This window comes from Lepidochelys kempii, chromosome 13 (genome assembly GCF_965140265.1).
Source record: "Lepidochelys kempii isolate rLepKem1 chromosome 13, rLepKem1.hap2, whole genome shotgun sequence".
Taxonomy (NCBI): domain Eukaryota; kingdom Metazoa; phylum Chordata; order Testudines; family Cheloniidae; genus Lepidochelys; species Lepidochelys kempii.
In genome coordinates this window covers 10,093,137-10,119,333 of record NC_133268.1, presented here as the reverse complement: position 1 = coordinate 10,119,333, position 26,197 = coordinate 10,093,137, and the positions used below count along the sequence as shown (strand labels likewise).

Sequence of the window (26,197 nt, the reverse complement as noted above, 5' to 3'; positions counted from 1 at the left end):
CACAAGGGATGCAGAGCCTCTTTACAGACTTCTCACATCCTCACCTAGAGCTGCATTCTGTGTGTGGGTGTATGCGTGCACAAGTGTATGTGTGTGAGAGAGAGAGACCTGACTCTAGTGAGAAATGTTAATACTGAGGGTTTTTAACAGACCAGCAAGGGGTTAAAATATACTTAGACCTCCATCTACCACGGGAGACCCAAATATACAAAAAAAATTAAGAAAGCATTCTAAAGATCCTTCTCAGAGTTGCAGGGGGCCTATTTAAAAATAACATTTTATATTTTATTAATTTTTAAACCAAAAAGCTAAAAATTCAGAAAGATAGTTAACCTTCAGTTATATAGCCTAGTGATAATTAGTATTAAGTTAAGTGCCCATGTTGGCATGAGAACAAATGAATATAAACTGGCATCAACAAGTTTAGGCTTGAAATTAGATGAAGGTTTCTAACTGTCAGAGGAGTGAAGTTGTGGAACAGCCTTCAAAGGCTGTGAGGGCAAAAAACCTAAGTGGTTTCGAAACTTAGATTGATAAGTTTTTAAGTCACATGGCCATTTTGCAACTGCTAGTAGCAAATATCCCCAACACCTGGAGATTGGACACTAGATGGGGAGGGTTCTGAGTTACTACAGTGAATTCCTTCCCAGGTGTCCAGCTGGTGGTCTTGCCAACATGCTCAGGGTCTAACTGACTGTCTTATTTACGGTTGGGAAGGAATTTCCCCCCAGGTCAGATTGACAGAGACTGTGGGGTTTGGGTTTTTTTGCTTTCCTCTACAGCATGGGTCACTTGCTGGTTTAAAGTTGAGTAAATGGTGGATTCTCTTTAAGTTGAATCCTTTAAATCATGATTTGAGGTTTTCAGTAACTCACCCAGAGGTTATGAGTCTATTACAGGAGTGGGTGGGTGAGGTTCTATGACCTGCAAAGTGCAGGAGGTCAGACTAGATGATCATGACTGTTTTGTCTAACCTTGAAGTCTATGAACTGCAGTGTAACTACAATATATTAATCATGACTCTATAACCGAGAATTTAATTTAATTTTTATTTATGCTATTTCTGTTTTGATAAACATACTTACCTTAGATTGAATATTTTTGCAGTTCTCTTGGTTAGTTTTTTTATTCCGATTCCTTTGTTGTACAGGAAGTTTTTGTTTTACAGACTTATTGGATTTCCCTTCCATTCCTGATTTTTCTTTCAAGCAAGGTGACAATTGACTTTCCGGTACAAGAACCTACTCAGTATTTTGGGAAAAATGACATCACATGTCATTTTAATATATTATTTTAAAATAAATAAAAAGCGCACAATTCCACAAAACCTTACTTAAATAGTAGCCCTGTTAACGTCTGTTAAACTTTTCACATGCAGTATGACTAGACAAGTGGGAGAGTTTGCAAGAACAGGCCCTAAATTATACTGCTGGGTTCATCACTGCTTACAATCTTTTGTACGTAACTCTGGTCCACCACTGCAGCTTCTCTCATGACTGTCTTCCTGCTTGCAAGGTGAGTAGGGGTTTATGTGGAACATGGCACGAAAAGGTGAGGGGAAAAATACAGAATGAATTGTAGGAAGGAAATGGGGCACTAAAAACTCTACTCAGATTGGTTTGCTTTCAAAGTTCCTGACTTAGAATGTTTTAATGATTTCCTCTGTAGCTCCCCGCCCCCCCCCCCCCCCACACACACAGATTCACTACATCTGTGTATTTTGGCCTTGTCTATTCTAAATGTTCCTCCTAAAATTTCCCAGTGACGTAGGTCCACTCATAGTAGCAGCAGCTACTACAAATAATGCACTGGGATCTGCGAGTGGTACCACCATATTTGAATAGACCTGCTATAAAAGTGTTAGACAACCTAGTTGTTAAAATGCCAGCTGCTTCTTGGAGCCCCGTCTATAGCATAACTCCCATCATTGCTGCCACTGGAGGGAAATTTAAGGAGTGTGGAAGACTAGTGGCTCCAATTCTGGAAAACACTTAAACATGTGCTTAAGTGCATTCTTATTCAGGAAAACGTCTAAGTGCTATCCTGAATATGGTTATGTATAAAGTTTCCTGAATCATATTAATTGTTATCATAGCTACTCAGTGAGTTTTCTTTGCATAGATTTTGTCTAAATAGCTTTATGATTTGTATGTTGCTGGAGCTTTTTGAAAAAATAAATACAAGATTTCTATTTAAGAAAACAAAATAAAAAAAGTTGGTTATGTTAGTTATTTATCTATCTTCCAACCATTTACTATCTGCCTTAAAAGCCCATCTGTTCTTATCATGATTTGTAACAACCAAACTGGCTCATAAGCAAGAGAATTGCTGGCTATTGGAGAACATCAACATAAGAGAAATACCATGTTAAATGTCTTTAGGTTTGATCATGATGACTACAACCAATAGAGAAATCCATCTAACAAAATGCATCATTTATGACAGCCTGTCTCCTCTCTCAACTGTGTAAGGCCCCTGAAAAGACACATGATTTGGGGCTGAAAATCCCCATGATTAAAATAATTTTCCAATCAGAACTATGTAACGTACCTGTGATCCACTTTCATCAAAAATTATATGAACTGATGTTTTGGCAACTGATGTGGCTTGCTTCTTGGTAAATCCCTACAAAACACAAATAATTAATGTAAAATATACATTTGTTCTATCTTCTAATCTTTCTTGTCTTTTTCTATATGAATCACAAATAAAACATTAAGTTCATAGGGTTATATAGTCCTCAACTCAGGTTACTCCCACATAGGGGAAAATATTTCAACTTTGCACCAGATGAGTTTATTATGAATTCTTCCATAAGATGGAGGTTAGGGAAGAGCAGTTTGCTAATCCACACAAGTAACAGGGAGTTAAGTTCTTCAAACCAGCAAATCTTAGGATATCCAGAGGCACATGGTCATCTATGTGGAGTCCCACAATGGCTCTGGGTCACAGAAACTTCTGGCTTCCTGGGAGCAAATTCTCCTGCTGTAGTGCAGTCAGTGATTCCTCTGGAAGCCACTGGTACTAGAATTCCCCTTATGGGATGTTCCACATCATGGAGGTGGGTGAGGTTTATTAATGTCCTAAAAAAGAATGCACTATTATGTTCCCAGAAAGCCCGCTACTTTATGGGAGAGGTGATGTAGGCAACATCTGTGGTACCATTCTTTCTCTTTCCCAACTCAAGGAACCCAAATCCTACAGAGAGACTTTTGCAAGGTTGAGAGGGAGCCACCAAAGCAGCAGTGTTTCCTACCGAGGCTCCCCCCACCAGGATTTGACTGCTTTCTTTCCCTCCATCTGCAGAGAAGGATGGGACAATATGGTCCATGATTTGTATGGCAAGGTTGTTGGTCTACATTCACTTGTAAGAAATGTGGTACACTGAAATACATGACAATGAAAAGAATGAGAATGAAATTCAGAAGGAATCTCTGGAATCTTTAGAAAGGCCTTTTCTTATCTAAGAAAGAATAAAATAAAAATGGACAAAAAATTTTCACCACAGGAATTCCAAATTCTTGTTTGTATTTAATTAGTCTGTACAGTCTATGAAGCCGATTAGGCAAGTTAGACAGGAGGCGGCCCTGTTACATACTGATTTAAACTAATTCTTTGGTTTAACATTAATTCATGCCCAGATTAATAGAATGGAAAAAGGTCCCTCCCTGTTCAAAAACCACACACATTTATTTACCGAGTTGCTAGTTTGCATGCACAATTACTGGGGTTGTGCTCATAACAGTGGTAAATGCATGGCAAATACACAGTTAAATGTCCATGTGCATGCATTCGCTGCCTTTACATGCATCCAATAATTGCACATACATTTTTTCAGACACACAATACTATAAATCTTCGTCTCAACCTCTATCATGTCCAATTAAACACCAATTATAAATAGCCCACTAAACTCAATTGCAGTATATTTTAAAAGCTGTTAACCCTTAACAGAAAAGCTTATAATAGAAATGCTGGAGCATCTATTGTGAAAACGTTAGTAAGCATCTCAATACATAACAATATCAATAAAGAAACCATCTTAAAATAACAGATCCACAGTGAAATCTTTTTTTTTTTTTTTCAGTTGGACAGAAAATGCTGAAAAAGGAAGAAAATTTAAGTCTTACCTTACATTTATTTGCACCATAAACTTTTCGGACCACTTCCATGATTTTCAAGACAGGATCAAAATATAGGAACATTTGCTCCCCTTCTTGATTACCCACAGTTACTGGATTTTTTAGAATTATTGTTAGTAACTTCTTTGACTCTTTTTCTGCACAAAGATGAAGCATTCATTAGTCTTCAAACACTTCTTGTTTAGCACTTGAAAGAACATGAAACTCAGTTGAATTCTAGAGTTATCAATTTGCCTACCTGCTGCTCTCTAATCAAAACTAAATTGGATTATATTTAAATGAAACAATTCAAAGTTCAACTGTATGGAAAAATAATTATTTTTCTAAAAAATAAAGTACTTTAAAAGATATTTACTGTGTTTTCAGGCTAATAAATAAGTACTGTAGAATGTATGGCTTAATTCTTTACATTTTTTATAATTTTCTGGAAAACGGGCCAGATTCTTCACTGCCTTGCAGTTTGTGTAGTTGGTAACACCTGGGTAAAATGACAAGTGGGTGTAAAATACTGACAGTGTTGTACATGAGTACAGATTTCCAATCTGATAGCGTTTTGCACCCGTTTTGTAAAGGTTTAAGTGACTACAAGGCACTGAAGAAATCAAGCCCAATAATATTTATATTCCCTGTCACAACAATTATAATAGCAGAACAAGTTAATTTTATTCTCCCAATAAAATTCTTGCAATACCATTATATTTTCCAAAATTTTGCAATAATTTCATAAATCAGGATTCGAAGAGTTTTATAATTTATAATGCATCATTCTTTCATGCTGTGGGCTTTTCCTTAATATATGTTTATAAATAATTTTATAACATTTTAAAATAAATCAAAACTGTATATTTAATGTGCATGTCCAAATATAATTAATTATGCAAATCAGGTAGATGCAAAGAAATCATAATTAGCCACTTGTGAACAGTCACCCAAAATATGTATGCAGCTGTGGTAACTGCACAAGGAAATTAAGCATGCATTTTGCAGAGCAACTGCGCAACTAACAACAAATCCATAGGTTTGAAGTTCTTGAAAGCAATGAGAATTCTGCTCATTTAAGAACTGAGTAAGGACTTTAGGATTTCATCCAAAGTAACTCAGAATATCAAATTAATTTATAGTTAGGTAGACAGAATAATTTAGGAGTAAAAGAATACATTCATGTGTGTCAGTACCTTCAAGACTGTACATTTCTACCTCTTCTTCAGGTATGCTGACTGTTTCCCATTGTTGATCCTCAAACAAAAAACAAGATGTTTTGAAAATAAAAACTCATTAAATGATAAATCAATTAAATGTAAATATGCATTATTACAATTATTCTTTAACAATAATATCCTGAACCATCAAGACATTTGTGACACAAAATTTTTTATAGATATTTCAAATCCATCAATTCAGAACAAACTGGAATGGATGTAAAGAATGTATTCTGAATGAAGGAGCTGAAATGCAGAAACTAAAATTCTATAAAAGGAAAGGTATTTCTCACATCTGAACTCTCAGACTCACCAGTACAAAAACTTATGATATCTGGCAACAGTGTGAGATAGTATGGGGCAAAGGACAATAAAAGAATAAGTTCAAGAGAGTTCAAAGTCTCAACAGTAACACATCTAGTGGCTGCTGAAACAGAATAGCTAACCTCTCACAGAGAATAAATGAACAAACGGAATTCTAAAAAGTACTCTTAGGATGGGCTCTCCCTTTTCTGTCCAGGAAGCAATCATAGCCCTACTTGTGGAAAATAGCTTATCTCTTCAGCATGGTATGCCTCTGAAATACAATACTCAGTCCTCGTAGCAATGAAGGATTCCCACATTTTCCAAAAATTCTATACAAATATATGTGACCTGCCAACATTTTACAAACTCTTGCAATAAAATGGAAACATCTGTCTAATATGAAAAGAATGCCATACAGTGTAGAAAGCACTCTCCTCCATCTGTGCATAAGAGCAAAGAAGAAGTATGCTAAGTGAATCAAAATGCATGCAGTATTCCTTAAAGATCACTCATCTGTCAATATTAATCTCAGCCTATGCCTCATCAATAAAGCTAAAGTGCCCACCCCCGGGGTCCTACTTGGAGTACTGCAGATGTGCAGAAGAAGTGAATGACAAAATTCGTGAAGCGCATGGAAACTAAAGATTTGAGCGCAATCCTATTACTCTGGAAATTAGGGGCAATCCTATGAGGAACATCTTTATCTTGCAAATGAAGAACAGATCGCTTGTCCAATGACATATACCTTAATACTTCAGCTGTATCTTTCCCAGACAGATGATCACTTTAAATAGGCAAATAAATAAAACTAGTATTTCAAGGAAGGTCTGAACAAAACACTTTTCTGGACACATTCACCATCATATGACAAACTGCATGAACCCTATGTGGAATTGTCAGAAAAAAGAGGCATGTTGCAAAGACAGTGGGTATGTTTACACTGCAATGAAAAACCTGCAGCTGGCCTATGACAGCTGACTCAGGCTCCCGGGACTTCGGCAGTATAGACTTCCAGGCTCAGGCAAGAGCAGAGGCTCCAGCACCTTGTGAGGTGTGAGGTTCCCAGAACTTGGGTGCCAGCCCAGGCCCGGGATCTGGTACCCTCCCACCACACAGGGTCCTAGAGCCCAGGCTCCAGACTAAGCCCAGAAGTTTATGCTGCAATGAAACAGCCTTGCAGCCAGAGCCCTGCAAGCCCGAGTCAGCTGGCATTGGCCAGCCACAGCTGCCTAATTGCATCGTAGACATACCATGTGAGATTTGATCAGGACCACCTCAGTTCAGAAAAATAAAAACTGGCAGCTTAAACAGAGAAATTAAAATCTATGTTGAAAGTCCTATCATACTTCCATCAAGAGGTGCTAACCATATTGCCATATCAAAGGCAGAGATGACTTGGTTCGTGGGAAGAAGTTGCAATTACTGGGTCAACTTTAGGGTCAGACCATTATGGTGCTTTTGGGCAGTTATACAGTTTAGAAGGAAGGTGGATAAAAAATAAATTGCTATTTTGAAATAGGAGTAAATCAAAGATAAATTCAACTCCTACTATCAGTAGATTTATCCACATTTTCTTTCTTTTGAAATAAAGTTAGATTGTCATTCACCTTTTTTCAAGGAAAAAAGAATAACTGAGTGTACTGGTCATATGCCTATTCACCTAGAGAAAATCTTGAACTTCCTAAATTCAGAAGCCCCATAATATAAAAAATGACTTCTGATGAAAACACTAACTAAAGCAGCAATTTGAGTTTTCCATCATATAAAGGGCTTCTTGTATACCTAAAGCAATAGGTGAGAGGATTAAAGCTATCAATGAAAGAATATGGTTGCTAATTTATTATCTCCAGGATATGCCGACTTTCATTTGAATGTTAGGAACCCTGTGGATCAGCACTTGAAGAGCAGAAGTGCCCACTCTGACTCCTTTGGTGTGAGTGACATTTCCAAAGATGAAATTAGAACATTTGATGCAGACCCACTCAGCAATGAACAGCTGCAAATTAGATTCAGAAGGGAAATTCTTAGTTTTAACAGCCTGTAATTTTTACTATGTTGAAGTTGTACACATCTGATGTGAAAAAACATGTAAGGGATTTAGCAAATGAAAGAATCCCAACTGAAGTTGAACTGATGTGTTATGGCTGATCGATCAGTAATGCCACTGCCTATCTGAAGGAGGACACATAAAACAGATTGTCAAACAACTTAGGCATAGAACTACACAGGAAATTGTGTGTATAAACATATTACAAAATGTGGGACACAATTTCCAAGTATGTAAAAACCTCATGGAATAATGCTGTAAATTGGTACTTGCCATCCATTTGCTCTTAATATTTATGTTTTAAGAATAAGCGAGATACCATCTATGTATTTCCACTTAGCACTTATTTTAAAATGAACTGTACTGGTTTGCAATACACTCTCCAATTTCACAGTAGTGCTGAGAATGTCCCTTTCCAGGCTAATTGTTTTCTTTGAAAAGAAAATTTTTTTTCCATATGATCAGGGAAAGTGAGCTTACTTCATCATCTGCTGCAACATAGAAGGATATACTTCGGCTACCAACATTAAAATCAATCCAAAATTCTTCAAGATTTTCATCCAAAGGTATCTGTAGCTAAAATATATAAAAAATTAACTTAGAAGGAACAGGAGGTTCCCAAAATAATGTATTATAACACAAAAGTAGGTAATTTAAACAAACCTTAAATACATACAAGATGTCTGTACAGCACTTTAAAATAATCTTTGTTTTACTCTCTGTGTATTCCAATTGTTCTCTACTTACAGACAGAACTATACATTAGTTGTATTAAGGGAAAATCTATACAATTCACAATAAAGTTGTAATTTACCTCATGTTTATCAAGGATTGCTGACAAACAAGGATATGTAAAAACCCTATAAGAAAAATACTTAGTAAATCTTTTTGCAAAATTATGTACATTACTTTATGCCTAGATTAAAACAACATAAAAATAATGGGTTAGTTCCCCTCCCCGCTGCCAAAAAATTCTACTTCAGAGAAAAAGAGTTGAAAGCAATCAGTGCGACAGTCAAGGAAGGTGGACTATCCAAAAGTTGCCATCTAAAAAGTAAAAAAATTACATGTATGCATGTCACAGTCACTGGGTTGGCTGCTGTTGCGGAGATCCTTTCTTTCCCTCTCCCCCAAGTGCATCTCTAGTGCCTCCACTTCTCTTTGAGATGGGGTCCCATGGCCCAACCACTCTCTGACATTGTCTTTGGGTTACATCCTGCCGCTGGTTGCTAACCATATTACTTAGCTGGCCCAGTGGGCTTGGCATCTGGAAGGGTTTTCCTCTGGCAGCCTCTGGATAACAACACTATGTAGTGACACAGAAGCAGCTTCTCCAAAACAAAGTATGATTTATTTTGCCAATAGGTACACAATGCTTAGAGAAGAGGACTAAAGTAACAAACGGCCCTGCTTTGAGCAGGGGGTTGGACTAGATGACCTCCTGAGGTCCCTTCCAACCCTGATATTCTATGATTCTATGAACAAAAAGACCTATATACATTGACTTATCCATGCTTGCCATTCCCCTTGAGCCCCTAGGTAGACATGACTTAGCTTTGGTGTCTCCCATTCTCTTGGAGATCAGATTGTAGCCTGCTTTCTGTTTGGGGAAGGAGGGAGGTGGACTAGATGACCTCTTGAGGTCCCTTCCAGCCCTACATTTTTAAGGTTCTATGACCCTGGCTCGCAATCGGTCTCTGCCAGTCTGCAGAACAAACTCTGTGTCAACTTCATGGCATGCTGACCACTCCCTCAACCCTTGCAGTGGAACCTTTTCAAGTGGTCAGGTCTTTTGATCTTCCAGGGTCTTTGCCTTGGCAAACAGCCCAGTTGCCAGAGTCGGATCTGAAGAGTCCCTCTTCATGGCTATAAATCTGGCTATTGCATTTGAGAAGCAGCTCCTCACTGAAGCCATTGTTTTATCTTTCCTGCCTGGTTTCCTTAACAACTCCTTTCATCTAACTATGCATTCAGGCAGGATACTATGACACAGATACACTGAAGGGCATATGATAGTTATAAAAATATAACTACTTTCCAGTTTTCCACAATGCACCCTCACAATTTAAGCAAAAACAGAATTGGGCTGCAATAATTTTAAAATAAGAACTGAATAGACCCTTGATGTGAGTGCATATCACATAATCACTGAACTATCCTGCCAACTCATAAGACTAAAGTGACATGTGGAGTACCCTCAACATATATATATTTCTTCACCTCTGCTAGGTCCGACCTCTCCAACAGGTATCATCCTGGACTAGTGCATTATCTCAGTCTAAAGATAGCCTACATAAAAGGAATCATGGGATAAGTGATATATAGCCATAGCCATATTCTCAGCTGATGTAAATTGGTGTAAGTCTATTGGAATCAATGATAATCTGACCCACAGTACTTGAGATCCACCTTCTTCCAGGACTACAAAGTCTAAGGATCTTGCAATGGAGACATAAAGAATGTGATTGCAGACAATGCATGTATGACCTTGTTTCCATTCATCTTGCGCCAAAGAGAGAGAACTGAACACTTCTGTTTCTTATTTCTTAGTTATTTTTAAAAACTGTAATACTCTTTGTATGTATTTCTTGTAATAGTTATTCCGTAACAATCCTAACTTTAAGTTATCTTTTTTTAAACACACACGTGGGAATTTTATAAACCCAGCATCTAGTTATAAAAGATAACAGATATATAAAAGAACATATGCCAAACCCCTCAGCATTTCTCATTATATTTGCTATTTATTGACTCTAAAATGTTATAGTTGTGCATGGCACTTTTGCTGTTTTTGCAACAGAGCAGCATCCTGTTCTTCTGCTAATATTATTATAGCTCAGAATTCATTAAAAAAGGGGGGAGGTTTCAGACTTTTTGTTTCTGAATAGTCATTCGATTCCAAACAGAAAACTTCTTTCCTTTAGCAATACTCATTTACCTTCTTTTGTCTCCAAGCATTCCGTTCACCTGGTTAAGAAATTTTCTGCAGTCCTATTAAGAAGCAGAGCACCTTTAAGTAATGCAACATTTTCTCTCTCTGAAAATAATTAGTGCTTTTTTTTGACTTACTGTTTCAAACTCAGAGTCCTTAATTCCTTTAAATGCATTGGTCACAAACTCCATAGAAAACCACTGGCATGCCAGTTCTCCTCTTTGTTTTTCTGATGTCATTCTGCATAAAGCTTCAGTAATGGCTACTTGCAAGTCATAGTCTATAATACATTTTACAGGAACAGCACTATTAAACAGAATGCCAAGCTTAAAAGTTTATATGTAGGAAACAGATACTAATATTGTTGAACATAAGGTCTTATATAAAAAAATCAAAGCTATTGCAACTTAAAAAGAAACTAAAGTACACTTTAGATGTTCTTACATTGATATTAAATAAAATGCCACCATATAATGCAGTGATGTCCTACAAAAAATGGCTATAAAGCTGTTAAAGAAACTACGATTCAAAAATAAGTATTACAGGCTAGATCCCCAGGTGCACCAGAACAGCACTCACACATGGAAGGTGAGAGCGTCATAGGTGGCTATATACCAGCTTACTGTCCACCAGAAGTTGTTGGGAGACAAACTAACTCTCAAGGCTGCTCTAACCTGTGCTGGCAGATAATGGTCCTCAAAGGTCCACACTATATCAATTCATTTTGGAACTTCTATGGTGGAGACGGCCAGGAGGGACTGATGGAGCATTACATATATTCCTAAAATACTCCAAATGCTTTAAAATTTCTAAATGTATATTAATATTGCATATGTGCCATTTTAAACTGCCATTCTGAAAAATACATTTTTCAGATGACTGAATACTGCTAGTCTTGTCTTTTTTTATTGCCAGGCTTTTTAATGGGTATATAACATCAAAATAATTACAGTTTAATAATGAACCTTTTAAGTGAGGTTCTGTGCTTACCTCCAGCATCTAAAATTCTCTTTCCCATATCATTCCTGTGAAATAAACAATGTAGAAGATTCAGTTTGACCCAAATAAAATGGCAATGTAAAAGTACATAAGAAAAGCTTATATTGGCATCAGAGAGTTTAACTTTCAAAATATGGAGTGAAATCCTGGTCCCACTGAACTTATTGGTAGTTTTGCTATTGACTTCAATGGGGCCAACATATATTCTATGAAACAGCAGTGGTTTTGGCTCAGGATAAATTAGTAATTTTAAAATATAGGAATTTACTGGCCAAATGTGTAGTGAGCATCCTTAACTGTGTGTGAAAGACCTGTAGATGCACCTGTTTTGTTCTAAGTCTCTGGGGATGGTGGTGGTGGAGAAGAACTGTAGAACTCTCCATGCCTCCCCCTTCCCACTCCACACATGGTGTTACTCCCTGTTCTGTTTGAGAACCTGGATTGTGCAGAAGATTTAGATTTTCAATCCAAACCTCTTCCTCTGCCATGCTGCTGGGGCTCTGCAAAAAAAACTTTAGAGCCACTGTAAATTTCCAACCCCATGTCCACCAGAGGAAACTGGGAGAAGTCCCACATGCTGGAGATTTTTTTAAAAACAGAAACAAGAAGAAAACCTGTAGTTGAGGGAAGAAATGAAAGGCAACTCATTTCAAATCCACTTGGGGAAAGTGGGGGGGTGGAGGTGACCCAATATAGCAGTACCATCCCTCCCCATGGAGAGGGTCTTCTCATATGAAAAAGGTGCTAGTAGCTTCCTTCTCTCTTCCTCATTCCACCCCTCTGAAATCACAATATTTTTTCCACCAACTCCATGCATCTTTCTTCAAGGATGACAGTTCCACTTCTGTTTCTGACCTGTCAGCCTGGAGATTTCTCTTTTGGCTATGCAGACCTTTCAAGACATTTCCCTGGATGAACAATCTACCCTCCAATCAGTGCATTCATAAAGACTCCTAAGTGATTCCCAAGAACCAATTATTTTAGGACAATCAGGTGAGGTGGACCCTAACTATGACTGAGAGAAGGGCAGATTTGAGCATCCAAGGAAGGATTACCTGCCTAGACTAAAGTGCAATCTCCATCTGCTACGTAGTGATAAAGGCAATCATGGATTGAATAGAGCCTATATTTGTACAGTTATAAATGGCTCCAATAAAATAGTCAGGTGTAAAAAGTTTTCTTCACAACTACGTAAACAATATATTCATGTCAAAAAGTATATTAAAGATTAATTAATTACATGACAAGCAACATTTCCTTCGTGGAAATAATTTTTTTTCTGGCTTCTCGAGGCATGGTATCAAGCATTGAATTAAGTTTTCTTACAGCCTAAAGATAGGGGAAAAAAGAATATGTTTACAAAGAAACACACTATTAAACTTTTTTAATAGGTTTTTTAATTATTCTCTCTTTACATTGTGGGCTTACAGTGATGTAGGTTTATAACATATGAAGTAGAAAAGAACATGTTTAAATAACTAAAGTTTTGACACAATGCAAAATAAAAGAGTGACAGGTGCTGATCTTAGTTACACTAGTGTAAATTCAAAGCAACACAATCGGACTTCAATTAATTACATTAACACGGACACTAATGTAAGTACTTAAAAGGCCAACATCCTGACCTGTTGATGTAAATCAGGGTGCCTACAATTCATTGCGGGAGCAAAAATTACCTGCAATTTTTATGGATGCAACAAATGTGGGCAATATGAATCCATAAAAAAGGCTGGACTTTTGAAAATTTAGTCCTTAATGAAGTGTGTCTTTCTATAAAAGGTAATGATTTTATAATAGTTTCATACCCAAGGAATGAAATCCTGGCCCTATTAAATTCAATGGGAAAACTCCCATTGATTTCAATAGGGGCACGATTTCACCCAAGATATTTTATGGACATGAACGCATACTAAGTATAATACTGTATACTACAGACACAATTTATTAACTGTTTTTCATTAACAGACTTTGAAGAAAGATACTTCTGGCAATTTCAATATAGCATATTATTTTATATGCTTGTATATGCTTATCACTATAGTATTTGTATAACAAATAGCATATGCTTTGTACTTTATTGCCTAAAATGGAAATTTTAGTCTAGGCAAGTAAACTTTCGTACATTCTTAGAGAGATGGCAGGATCATTAAATGTTTCTACAAATATTTTGTTCTTCCCCTTTTCACAGTATATGTGTAGCTAAATTACTAAGGAAATTCACAACCTTCTGTTAAATGCCTACTAATAAAAATGTTGGTTAAATTTTTTTTTTACCTCTTGCTGAATATAAATATTGATTCTTACATCAGCAACAAGGGTACATATTCTCAGTACAAAGCTTTCTAATGTTTGTATTTTACCTAATCAATTAAGAAAAAAAAGTTAAAAAGCAGTTTATCCATGAACTGAGAGGTTTTGCACACATTAGTTTTTCAACAATATTCACAAGTCTAGCATTATTATATATCCAATAAAAATGTTTTTATTTACAAATGAAACTATCCATATTAATCATTCCTTTCCAAAGTCACACAAGACCGCTGATATTTAGTGTACCGACATCCTAAATTCCATATATTGCAGTTAAAATGCACAAAGAGCGGCTGCTTACCTTATAGATGAGGTTCTTTGAGATGTCATCTGTGTGGATTCAACTCTAGATATGCACGTGCCCCACAAACATGAGCTCAGAACCTTTTAAATAGTAGTGGGTCAGGCCTGCACTATGCATTACCTTGACCCGTGGGCATAAATGGCAGAGTTACCATAACCCAGAACATTTTAAATGCAGAATAGAGTCCAGGGTCTTTGAAGTAAGGGCCTTCACCATGTCAAGATTGTATTGAGCTGTCCAGATTAAATATCTTTTCCATTTACAGGAATAAGTTTTCCTTGTGGAAAGCGTCCTACTTTGCAGTAGGATCTTTTGTACTGGAAGTGGTATAGGAGGCTGAATAGACATGTGGAGAAAATAACTAGCATGGTTTCAGACAACATGGAGACATCAGGATTAGTATAATTACATCCTGCCTGATCTTGTACACCACTCTGGGAATCAAGGGGATTGGAAAGGTATACATGAGACCTTGATCTCATGGTATGAGGAAGGTTCTTTTGTTCAAGGGCTCATGCTTGCCCTAGAACGAAAGGCTGGACATTCTACATTGTCACTGCTACCAAACCGGACTATTATTGAATGGCCTCACTGGTGAAATATTGGCTTGATGATGGAGCTCTTCAGATATCCTTTGCAGTTGGTCATGGATTGTCTATTAAGAAAGTCTCCTAGATTGTTGTTGACTCCTGGGAGATGAAGAGTTCTTGAGGTTATCCCATGTTGTTGACATCATATCCATAATCTGATAACCTGCTGACACAGAGGTGATGAGCAGCACCTCCTTGCTTGCTTACAGAGTACTCTGCAGATGTGTTGTCCGTGAGAATCTGCATTGTGGAATTCCACAGGACAGGATAGAATGCCATGCAAGCTACTCTGATTACTCTTAACTTCAGAACATGTATGTGAAGAGTCATATCCTTTTGAGAACAGGTTCCTGGTATTTAGAAGTGGCAAGATGCATGTCCCAACCTGTCCCCAATGCATCCATGATCAGTGTCTTTGTAGGAGAAAGACCTCTCTCTGAAATGTCTGGAGGTCAGAGAGAGGTGTTCAGTTCAGAGATCACAGACTGTGTGATGAAACAACAATCTGCATACACATTTGATGTCTCATAGGGCAATACCCCAATCTTAGCTAAGCTTGTAATAGATGATGGTAAAGCCTGGCAAGCAACATCAAGTACATGCTGACTGGTGACCTAAAGTCTGAGATAGTTCCGTACTATAGTTGCTGGATTCAATTTGATACTGGTGATTATCAACTGAAGAGATAAATCAGAAACATATGACTTTGCCAGTTAGGAGTTGCATTCAGCTCCCATGAATTCTATTGTCTGTGAGGGAATGAGAGATGATTTTTTATAGTTAGCTATGAGGCCCAGCTGAGTGAATGACTGATGGACATAGTTCAAGGCTGCAGCATGGGATCTGCAGCAACGCTCCTGATGGGATGTGCCTTTGATCAGACAGGAAAAATTTAGGAAATCTGGGGGTGGAGGATTGGGGTTGTTTTGTTTTTTTCATCTGAATCAGTTAAACAAAACAATAAAGGAGAAGTATTTAGGGAAACTTAACTGTAAGTGGATAACTACTGGTAGAAGAGAAATCTTCTAAAGGGTAGCAGGCACACACCACTAGTTCCCTTTCACTGCCATGGGCAGTAAGAGGAAACAAAAACAGTTGCAGCCACTCTGCCATGATCTTGGGTGGGGGGCACGAGGACCTGTGTGGCCCAATGGACACTGATTTGAAAGATTATGACTTCGCCCATATAGTGTGAGATCCTCATGGACACATACTTGAAAAAGAAAGTGCTTATTAGTTGCTACAGCAATTTAACAAATGTCACACTTCTTTGGCAAAACACAATTCTGTATGCACATAGTTCAGTCATGACCACATAGGAGAAGTGCTTCAACATACTGTGGGAACACTTTCTGCTAGCTTCACACTAGCATCTGCAAGTGAGGAGCTTTAATTTCTCAAGGACTTAAAAGCTTATTTGTTTGAGCTCTTATGTTTCTAGGTAGCTCCACAAATGCTTGTTTGTTTGGGGATTTCCATAGTAGATCAAATATCCAAGACTTTCCAGAATACACATGGTACCAAAGGTCATTGATTTTGACTAGATCAGATCCTTTGCCAGTAATATAAAGAAGCTATTTCATTAGTGATCAATCAAAAAGTGGATAGGATTAGCAAACTAATAGTAACTTAAATACTGATTTTTGTACATACCTTCACTGTTGGTATCATGTACAAGCTATAATAAAATGAGAATATGAATACATTTTAAACACTTTACATATTAAGATGCAGAATAATTTACTTTGTGTCCATATACCTAAAAATATTTGGTCAATGTTCAGATTTTACATTTCTCTCCCACAACTAAAACATGTATATTATTTTAATATATCTGTCATAAGAACGACCATACTGGGTCAGACCAAAGGTCCATCTAGCCGGTATCCTGTCTTCCGACAGCGGCCAATGCCAGGTGCTTCATAGGGAATGAACAGAACACGTAATCATCAAGTGATCCATCCCCTGTCACCCATTCCCAGCTTCTGGCACACAGAGGCTAGGTACACCATCCCTGTCCATCCTGGCTAACAGCCATAGGTGGACCTATCCTCCACAAATTTATCTAGTTCTTTTTTGAACCCTGTTATACTCTTGGCCTTCACAACATCCTCTGGCAGAGTTCCACAGGTTGACTGTGCATTGTGTGAAGAAATACTTTCTTTTGTTTATTTTATATCTGCTGCCTATTAATTTCATTTGGTGACCCCTAGTTCCTGTACTATGAGGAGTAAATAACTTTTCCTTATTTATTTTCTCCACACCAGTCATGATTTTACAGACCTCTATCGTATCCCCCAGTTGTCTCTTTTCCAAGCTGAAACATCCCAGTCTTATTAATGTCTCCTCATATGGAAGCTGTCCCATACCCCTAATCATTTTTGTTGCCCTTTTCTGAACTTATCCTACTGCTGATGTCTACCCATCAAAGTGATGACTTCTGTAACTGCGTACCCTACTGCATGATTTCTGAACCTTTGCCAATTCCAATATAGAATATACATGTCAATAATTAAATCCTTAATGGTGCAAACATTTATGCACACACTTAATTTTATGAACATGAGTAGTGCCAATGACTGCATAAAGTTATATGGAGTGATGTTGTAGCTGTGTCAGTCCTATGAAATTAGAGACAAGATGCATAAGGTAATATCTTTTATTGAACCAACTTCTGTTGGTGAGATACAAGCTTTTGAGCTACAAAGAGCTTTTCTTTAGGTCTGGGAAAAGGCACTCAGTGTCACAGCTTGAATGTGCGCTAATTACTTATGCTAAACGATCTGTTTGATCTTGTATTTAGCTATGACATTCCAAGTACCTTTCCCTGACCAGAGGAAGAGCTCTGGATAGCTTGATAGCTTGTCTCGCTCACCAACAGAGGTTGGTCCAATAAAGATATTACCTCACCTACCTCGTCTCTCTTCATAAATTTAGGCACGTATGTAAACTGGTTGCATGATCAGGGCCTCGAAGACTTAATAGACATGCACTGCTACTACTTTTTGGATAAACTAATAGGATAAGGTAGGAAATTTTGTGCACTAAGCACCTGCATGGTCAGGTCTTTTATTAGTAGGCAGTATTTCCTGTACATATGGAATAATTAAGTCTGAATGCAAGTATAGTATTTTTTAACAAAATAAGCTTCTAATCTATTTTTGTAAAAAACTGCATCAGTGCAACATTAGGTGAAAAAGAAAATTAAGTAGGAAAAGAATGTTTGAAAATGTCTTTTGCTGTTAAATCACTGTTTTTATAAATACATGCTTAATATTTTATAAAATGGTTTATGAAATATTTTACCATCAAAACATCGAAGAAATCTTCAATTAGACTTGTAAGTGCTTCATTTTTTTCATTTCCTCTAAATATCAGAATTTCTTTTGCCTTTTCAAACCAACTAACCATGTAAATGGAAAAACATTACTTTTATTATTAAACATGAAGCAAACTAGCAATATTTTGTAGTATACATTTCCAGATTATTCTATTTTTAAAAGTGTCCAGATTTCTTTGAGTAGATTACAACCGCAGCCTCCAATTTTGCATATATACTTAAGAAAATACAGCTGATTTCTACCCATCAAAGTGATCACTTCTGTAACTACATACCCTACTGCATGATTTGTACTCACAATAACTATGTGCCCAGTTTTGTGACTGCTATTGTTTGCACAAAAAAGTGGGAGAGGGTACAAGGCTGGCTGAAAATTTGTCTATAGATGTGAATAGAGTCATGCAATTATCACCCATCTTGTCATTTTTCTATTTTTTCTGAAAGCAACTGAGAAACAAGCCAGCGGCAAACATTTTTCTAAGGCTACCACTGTTAATTCTATTCAGCGAAACAGATACTGAATGTAAGCTGGAAGTGGTCTATATAGTATCAGTATGAATATACAGGTTTGAGTCATGGATTGGTGCACATATTGTAAAGGTTGATTTGGTAGTAATTAACTGAAATTGTATGTTAACCCCTTGAAGGTGCTAGATCTGAGGCGCCTATTGCTAGCTCTAATGCAAAATTTATTAACACATTGCACCAGGAAATTCCAGCTTTTGGCACTAATGCAGTATTTTATGAAAACCTAAAACAGAACTTCTTTCTCTTCTCTCTCTTTTTCAAAAATACAAAAGGTTCCTAATTTAGCCAGGAACAAAGCTCATATGAAATATCTACCATCATTGTTATTACAATAATTACTAGAATATCTTAATTCTTTACACCTTACATTATTTATGAAGACTTCACTGTGCTGTATCAGCATCTCTTTACAAGATATAATTTGTTGTATAATATTTAGAACTGATTAATCAGTTATTCTGGTCTTCAATTATTTCTGAATTAACAAAATTTCTGACAATCTTGAAAAAAAATGTTTGCTTATTAAACTACCCATAGCATTATATATGCTTTATAGTGCAATACGTATGATTTTTGTTATACTTATCTTTTCAACAAGACCATATTTTATCATTGCTGGAAAACCGTCTCCACCTGGTATGATGATATTTTTACCATATTTCTGAAGAGAATTTAGCAACGTTGAAACATTCTTGACTTCTTGTTTGTCAAGTTCCTAAAATTGAAATACCAATAGAAGCTTCAGTGTACAATATAAAGCAATCTGTACTTCATTTAGCAAAATAAATGTTTTTTTGTTCTCATAAATTATTACATATGCTTGGATAATATTTCTCTTTCAAGCAGTTGGAGAGAGAGAGAGAGAGAGAGAGAATTGCTGTTAAATGTTGGAGCGGTGCCTCAATGATTCAGTTGTAATCTATACGCTTTCATTACAACTCTTTACCACTGGAGGTCACTAGATATATCTAATTTTAGTGTCAAAGAAAGTAAAACCAAATAAAATCTAAAGCTTTCATTCAAAATTGCATATTTTCAAGCAGTATGTTGAGGTTTATTCTTGAAAAATTAGAGGTAACTAATCTTAATTTATGTATACATGAAAATGTTTTTCTGCCTGGGGAGAGAATCACCTTACCTCAGGAACAAACGAATAATCTCAGGATGAACAAGTAAACAAGTAAAACTTTCAAAAATAAAAATGCATTTGTTTAAAATAGAAAAAAAACCTGTCACAATAATTGTTAAAACACCTCAAGACACTTAAAAAAATTGTCTTTTCTGTAATTAGTTAGATAGATTCCTGACATTCTTCTAAATACCCTGTAACTCAATTAGAAGTTTAAATCACATTTAATTATGTTTAAATTTGTATAATTAACGTATATTAAAATGAAATGTGTTTTTTCTAAATTAGTGTTTCTAACACAGGACTACTGAATAACTGTACATGTGGAGTATTGATATTAAAGTGATACATACAAGAAAGCACTGTAATGCCATTGTAAACTCCTCTGAATGTAACACTAAAAGATATGACTGCTATGGAATTTATTTGGTGCTTTAGAATGGTCAAGTAAGAAGTAGGTCACCATTACAGAGGAAAAGTAATATAATGTAGTGTGATTGATTCAAATATCCCAAAGTATACTGTGATCATAAAGGAAGATCTTTTTGAAGAAAAAACGCTAGTGGCATGAACAAGACTTTTTTTGCTAGGTTGCTGGCTATATACAAGCATAGCATTGCAGCTAAAAACTCTTCTATATGCTTGTAGCAATACAGATCGTACAGACAATATAATTGTGAAATTTCTTCTCAATGGCTCAGACAAACATAAAACTTTTGTATAAATTACCTGAAAGATTAATTAGTAGCCTTAGAACCAGCAGACTTCTAGTGTTGTAATTAATCAGAGTTAAATTGTGGCATTAAGGCAGTCAAGTGTTGGGAACAATGTGGAATCTACTGCCCTTGAGGGAGGTCAGGGAAATGCAGTATCTCCTGGCGCTCAGAGGAGGGCAGACACTGCATCATCCTTAAAGGTGAACCAAGTGTTCCTTTGTGCACCACACTCTGCCCCAAATTCCTCTCAGATATCTCTGTAGACTAGAGGCAGGAGCAAACAGAAGCACTAGCCCAGTAAGAGTGCAAGAACTTTCATTGTGGCTGGCCTCTGCATAGGGATTATGATGGAGGAGAAGCTCTCAACAACCTCTCTTTGCACATACACACTGAGTTTTTGATGCAAAAGAAATGCATGACTGAGCCTTAAGTGGGCAGAGATCACATGAGTCTAAGGGGCCAAATGTTTAAAAGAACGCACCAAACAACAGCTCCCGTTTAGGCACCTAAATAATTGGGCAGATTATTCAAAAATACTTTGCACCAAGCAGTTCCCATTGAATAAGATGAATAAGTATATTCTCGGTGAGAGCTTCTGGGTGCTGAGCTCTTTTGGAAGATGGTCCTACCTATGAAGGCAGAGGACTTTTGAAAATCTAACCCATGGTTCTTTGTTGAAAGGAAGTGAAAAGGGACCAGAATGATCTCTGTGGGAACTTGGGGTGGGCAAGGAGCACAGGAAGGTGCCCTTAGATAAATTGAGATGGTGGAAGAGTATTAAGAAAATTAGTACAGATAGAAAAGTGATACTTTACCAGCCAAATGTGAAAAATGACAAAGCACCGAAGGTCAGTGTATTGAAATAACAGAAATTTGAGCAGTAGATAATAGTAGATATTTAGTAACGAATATTTCATTCTCTGAAAGAAATACTAATTTAAGAACCCTATCAAACCCTGAGTTTTGATGTCTCTATTATTTTTCAGCTCTCCAGTGAATTGCTGATGTAATCCAGACCATCCCACATAATGTTTTTTGCAATATTCCACAAGCAATAATAGCCTGGAACTTTTTGAAACAAAAAGCGAATTACCCGACATATAAGTTTGTCAAATTTGTTGAAAAACTGTTTGCTGCACTTATGAGAGATAATGTCACAGTCTTCTGTTTGCAGAAATTGTTCTAATAACTGGAAGTTATTTTTTCTTGTGGCATCATCTATGCATTTTTCCAACTGCCAAAGAAAACAAAAAAATAACTACATTACTATATGTTGAGATTTTATATTACTTTAACAAGGTTTGATACAAAAAAAATTCAACACACTCCTCTTCAGGATCCTTAGCTAACAATGTGGTGCCTTTCCATATAAATATGACAATATTGAAAGTATGTGGAAAAGTGCATTATAGAACACTGACACTTTGCAAGATCAGATGTCTAAGTGAAGAGAAAAAGACAGCAGTTGATAGACACTGGTTATTGTCACTTCTTATTAGCCTGGCATCAACTAAAATCAAACAAAAAATATTATTATTATTTTTTAAATAAGCAACAGCCTGCTCCTTGTCCAACTGAAGTCAATAGCAAACTTCCACTGATTTCAATTGCAGCAAGACCGGGACTCACACTGTCCACCTTCCTTACAGTTATTCTTTGAAAATATAATCTAAAATTATAAGTGTTAAACACAGTTAGCCTTAACTGTTAGTAACATTCATATAGTACAATGTTAGCACTTCAACTACTTGGACAGTGCTAAAAAGCTACCTCTCAGTGTTATGCCATAGAACTAATTATGCAGTATCTTTAATATCAAATACAGGGCCCAATCCTGCTAACACCAGAACACATGAGCAATTTTACACTTGTGAGTAATCTCATTGAGTTCTACCATACCATTGTTTAAAAGGAAAGCTGAACATGTAAAGAAAAATGCATTTTTCCAAGTATTCCAAAACTACGTAGAATTCACTTCACTACTCACATGACTAAAGTTACTCATGTACTTACTGCAGGATCAGGCCTATAGAATCATTGGACTGCATAAATACGACATTCTATCTTTAATATTAGTTACTTACTTAGTACCATCAAAATTCTGTCTACTGTACAATTATATATGACACGCCAAAACACATGATGGTTCTGAATTTAAAATAGTGATTTCACAAAAAATTGTTTCAAGCTGAAAATAAAATTCCCAAAAAGTTTGCAAAATTAATACAACTTTTTAAAACATCGTATACAATGTTATTGTAACTGTGTTGGTCCTAGAATATTAGAGAGACAAGGAGAGTGAGGTAATATTTTATTGGACCAACTTCTATTAGTGAGAGAAACAAGGTGGGTGCTTTTGAGCTACACAGAGCTCTTCCTCAGGAAACCTTGTCTCTCACCCACCTCATCTCTTTTTTTTAAACAGTAACATTACAGCACCTTATTCATTTCAAAGTGTATACCTGTCCTTTAAAATAAAAAGGTTTGGAAGAAATATATCTTATTTCTGTGGTATTTTCTTAATTTTCTAGTTTACCTAATAATTAGAGCCCTGCAAATTGCTGGATATCTGCTTTACAGCCACAGATATCCAAATCCGTGGACTATTTTTGCAGATCGTGGATGGATGCGGATCCAAATTTTATATCTAAAGCCCTGCAAATCTGCAGATATCTGCTTTATATTCATGGATCATATTTCATGGACCCGATGCGCATACAAATTTTCTATCCATGCAGGGCTCTATTAATAATACAGGTTGGTATGCTTTGTCCCGTTCCTAGGATCACTCAGAGATTGTGTAGTCTGTCCAGCATTTCATAGCTTTTTTATTATTGTGACGAAAGGCTATCATTTGAAAATGAACAAGAACAATATATAGTGATACAAGCTTACTTCAACATCTCAGATGTCAATGAATACCTGATTTTCTTACATTCTTCAATTTTCCAAACTGTCTAATTTGTCACATTGTAAAATCCTTGGGGAAAGGAACTAGAATTCTTGACCTAGTATTCCTATATTTTTCTACATCAATAAGCACACAATTCTGCTCAAATGTTAAATAATAAACCTATAGCAAAATATTTTTTAAAAATCTGTAGAATTTGGGAGTTAATGAGAGTTAAATACTTAAATCTTTACTTATAACTAAGGACTAGAAAAGGTAGTAAATTAATTAATTTAAACCAACAACTAACCAATACACAGTAAACACCGTTTTCCTACCTTACAAATACATACCTGCACCTCACGTCTAGCTGGCATTTTGGCAACTTCACATAATCAGCTGTACAACAAAGGAGCAAAATATCAGAAAAAAATACAGATGACTAAAATGGGTTTTCCAGTACAGTTTACAATTGATTTGACAAGCATGGTTTAATTTTTAGTCAAAGAAATGTAAGAAAGTACATTAGAATTTCTAAAAATTTGAGTGGGGCCCTACAAGAAGTATTATGTTTTGTTCAAAGAGACCAACCATGCACCCAATTAAGTCAATGGAAAAAACTCCTTTTGATGTCAATGGGCATAAGATCAAGCCCTAAGACTTCACCTAAAGCCTAGATTATTTTTAGCATTCAAGCAATTCTTTGCTTTATCTTAATGAATTTTCAACTAGTTTCAACTGTTCCATTTTAGTTTTAGAAACCTTACACTCAATAAGAGGTCTTTATTAGCATCTGATAATTCTGTGCTTGTGAAAAAGAGCCAATGTATTTGACAGCTGGTATGGATCAGTAAAGCCCAGCAAAAAAACAAAAGATCCACGCCCCCCCCCCCTTAGGTGGCAGAGGGGTGAGTAGCCAGATATCAACAGATATGAGGAGACAAAACATTAAAAAAAAAAACCAGGGGCAGATTTGTAGGTGAGAGGATCAAAACAAGTGATTCAGAGGAGACACCAAGCAGAGAACTCCACAACAATGTGCTAGGCTCCAAGGAATATTTTGGCAATTTAAGCCCTTCCTCTCTTTTTTTCCCACCGGAACAGCAGACAGCACGAACACAATCTTCCGTGTACTGCCCTGCTAATATGCCTCAAACATGCCCTCTCCGAGGTGTCAAACGCCTCCTGCAGGAGATGGGTTCTGCAACCATTGCTGTACAGTTTTGAAGCAATGGCACACCATTGCATTGAAATGATCCTGCTCATTCAATCCTTCAGCTCCCTGCTGAGATTGTCAAAAATGGTGGCAACTGGAGGGCCACAGCAAATTTATTTTGCATAGGAACCACCTTCTTTGTTACCTCAGTGGTGAGCCTGAGGATCCACATATGCTAGAAAAGGGGTGGAAGAGTTCAAGCCCTCATGGATTCATGACACATATTTGATGCCTGCTGAGGCCTGTAGACTCTAAAAGCCATCATCCCCTCCCCATACCTAGCTACTGAAAGGCCCTCCTGCCTCTAGTCATTGAGGGGCTACGTATGTTCCCTAGAACCACCTCCAGACCTAGTTAGCCAGGAGCGGGACTTTGCCCCCCACCCCATTCACTGAGGTGAGAAATCTGATCCCTAGCCCCATGGACAACTCCTTAAGCGACCTTTCCTCCATACGCCCACCATAGTGACCGAAAATCTGCCCCTCCCCGGTCACCTGGCCAGTCCCCAGCGTCGGGGAGGCCCTGAAGGGACGGACGGTGAACGCAGCACTCTACTTGTCCTCTTACGGACTCACACACCCCGCCGCCACCAGAGCAAAAAGGGCGCCAGACCTCTCAGCCAATCACCTTCACGTAATAAGGGGACGGGCTCTTAGCCAATCGCCGCCCACGAGCGCAGCGCTGCGTCTCGGCAGCCAATCACCTCCTGAGCGCTGTGTTTGCGTGATCGCGCCGCTCCCTGTCCTCCGGTGTACGGCTACTCCGCCTTTTAGCCAATCAGCGACTGTCAAGAAGGCGGGTTTTCCTCTTTGACCGTTGGGCGCACGCCGGGCGGGAGGTGAAAACCCCCTCAGACTACCCCGTTCTCGTGACCCTAGCCTGTCCCTGCACAGGCTTCCCCCGAGACTCCAGTGCTGCCCCTCTTCGTCTGCTTCCGCCCTCGCAGACTCCTGTCCGTGAACCCATACTCTGCATGTCCTAAGCCTCCAACGGCCAGAAGCAGCCGATTTAGATCCTTCCCTCCGAAGCATCTGGCACCACCCCACTAGGATGCTGGGCTAGACGACTCATTGGTCTGACCCAGTATGGCCGTTCTTACGTTCTTCACCCTCCCCTCCTCACAAGCCCCCTCCCATTACATCCCTCTTTGTGTCTCCCCCTCCCTCCTTTTCTTTTGTGCCTCCATGACACCCCTTCTAGTGTGATACCCCACCATGAACCCCCTTTCCTCCTGTACCCCGTGAACCTCCTCATATGCCGTTCCCCTACCACGAAACCCTTTCCTCTGGTGACCCCACCAGGACTCCCCCTACTTCACCTCCACATCACTGGTTTTTCCTTGTCATCTCTGAATCTAAAGGGCTTAATATGTTTTGCAGATGCCATTCCCCAAAATGTCAAAAATTATGCACCAATCTTGTTGCCCGTCCTAAAGACACTAGCAGGCATCTGTATGTAGAATAACTGCCTTCCCTCCTAGCATCCTGATACTGTCTTCCATTACAATGGACCCTTTACCTTACTGAAATATGTTTCTGCCTGCTGTGAG

The 26,197-nt window shown here is 37.6% G+C and overlaps 1 protein-coding gene across 1 annotated transcript in view; it reads right to left on the bottom strand.

Annotated features, from left to right (window-relative positions):
* SYCP2 (synaptonemal complex protein 2) overlaps positions 1-25,556 on the bottom strand; it is a 60,398-nt gene extending 34,842 nt beyond the window's left edge. Inside the window, exons 1-17 of the mRNA XM_073309197.1 lie at positions 25,276-25,556; positions 23,786-23,831; positions 21,636-21,776; positions 19,284-19,412; positions 18,136-18,240; positions 16,483-16,507; positions 13,900-13,985; positions 12,866-12,954; positions 11,617-11,651; positions 10,764-10,906; positions 10,633-10,685; positions 8,509-8,554; positions 8,175-8,270; positions 5,318-5,378; positions 4,131-4,279; positions 2,551-2,625; positions 1,086-1,241 (exon numbers count right to left, since the gene is read on the bottom strand). Of these exons, the coding sequence (XP_073165298.1) occupies positions 1,086-1,241; positions 2,551-2,625; positions 4,131-4,279; positions 5,318-5,378; positions 8,175-8,270; positions 8,509-8,554; positions 10,633-10,685; positions 10,764-10,906; positions 11,617-11,651; positions 12,866-12,954; positions 13,900-13,985; positions 16,483-16,507; positions 18,136-18,240; positions 19,284-19,412; positions 21,636-21,776; positions 23,786-23,809 (1,413 nt within the window). The 5' untranslated portion in view covers positions 23,810-23,831; positions 25,276-25,556. The remainder of the gene's footprint in view (positions 1-1,085; positions 1,242-2,550; positions 2,626-4,130; positions 4,280-5,317; positions 5,379-8,174; positions 8,271-8,508; positions 8,555-10,632; positions 10,686-10,763; positions 10,907-11,616; positions 11,652-12,865; positions 12,955-13,899; positions 13,986-16,482; positions 16,508-18,135; positions 18,241-19,283; positions 19,413-21,635; positions 21,777-23,785; positions 23,832-25,275) is intronic.
* Between the last annotated feature and the right edge of the window lie 641 nt (positions 25,557-26,197).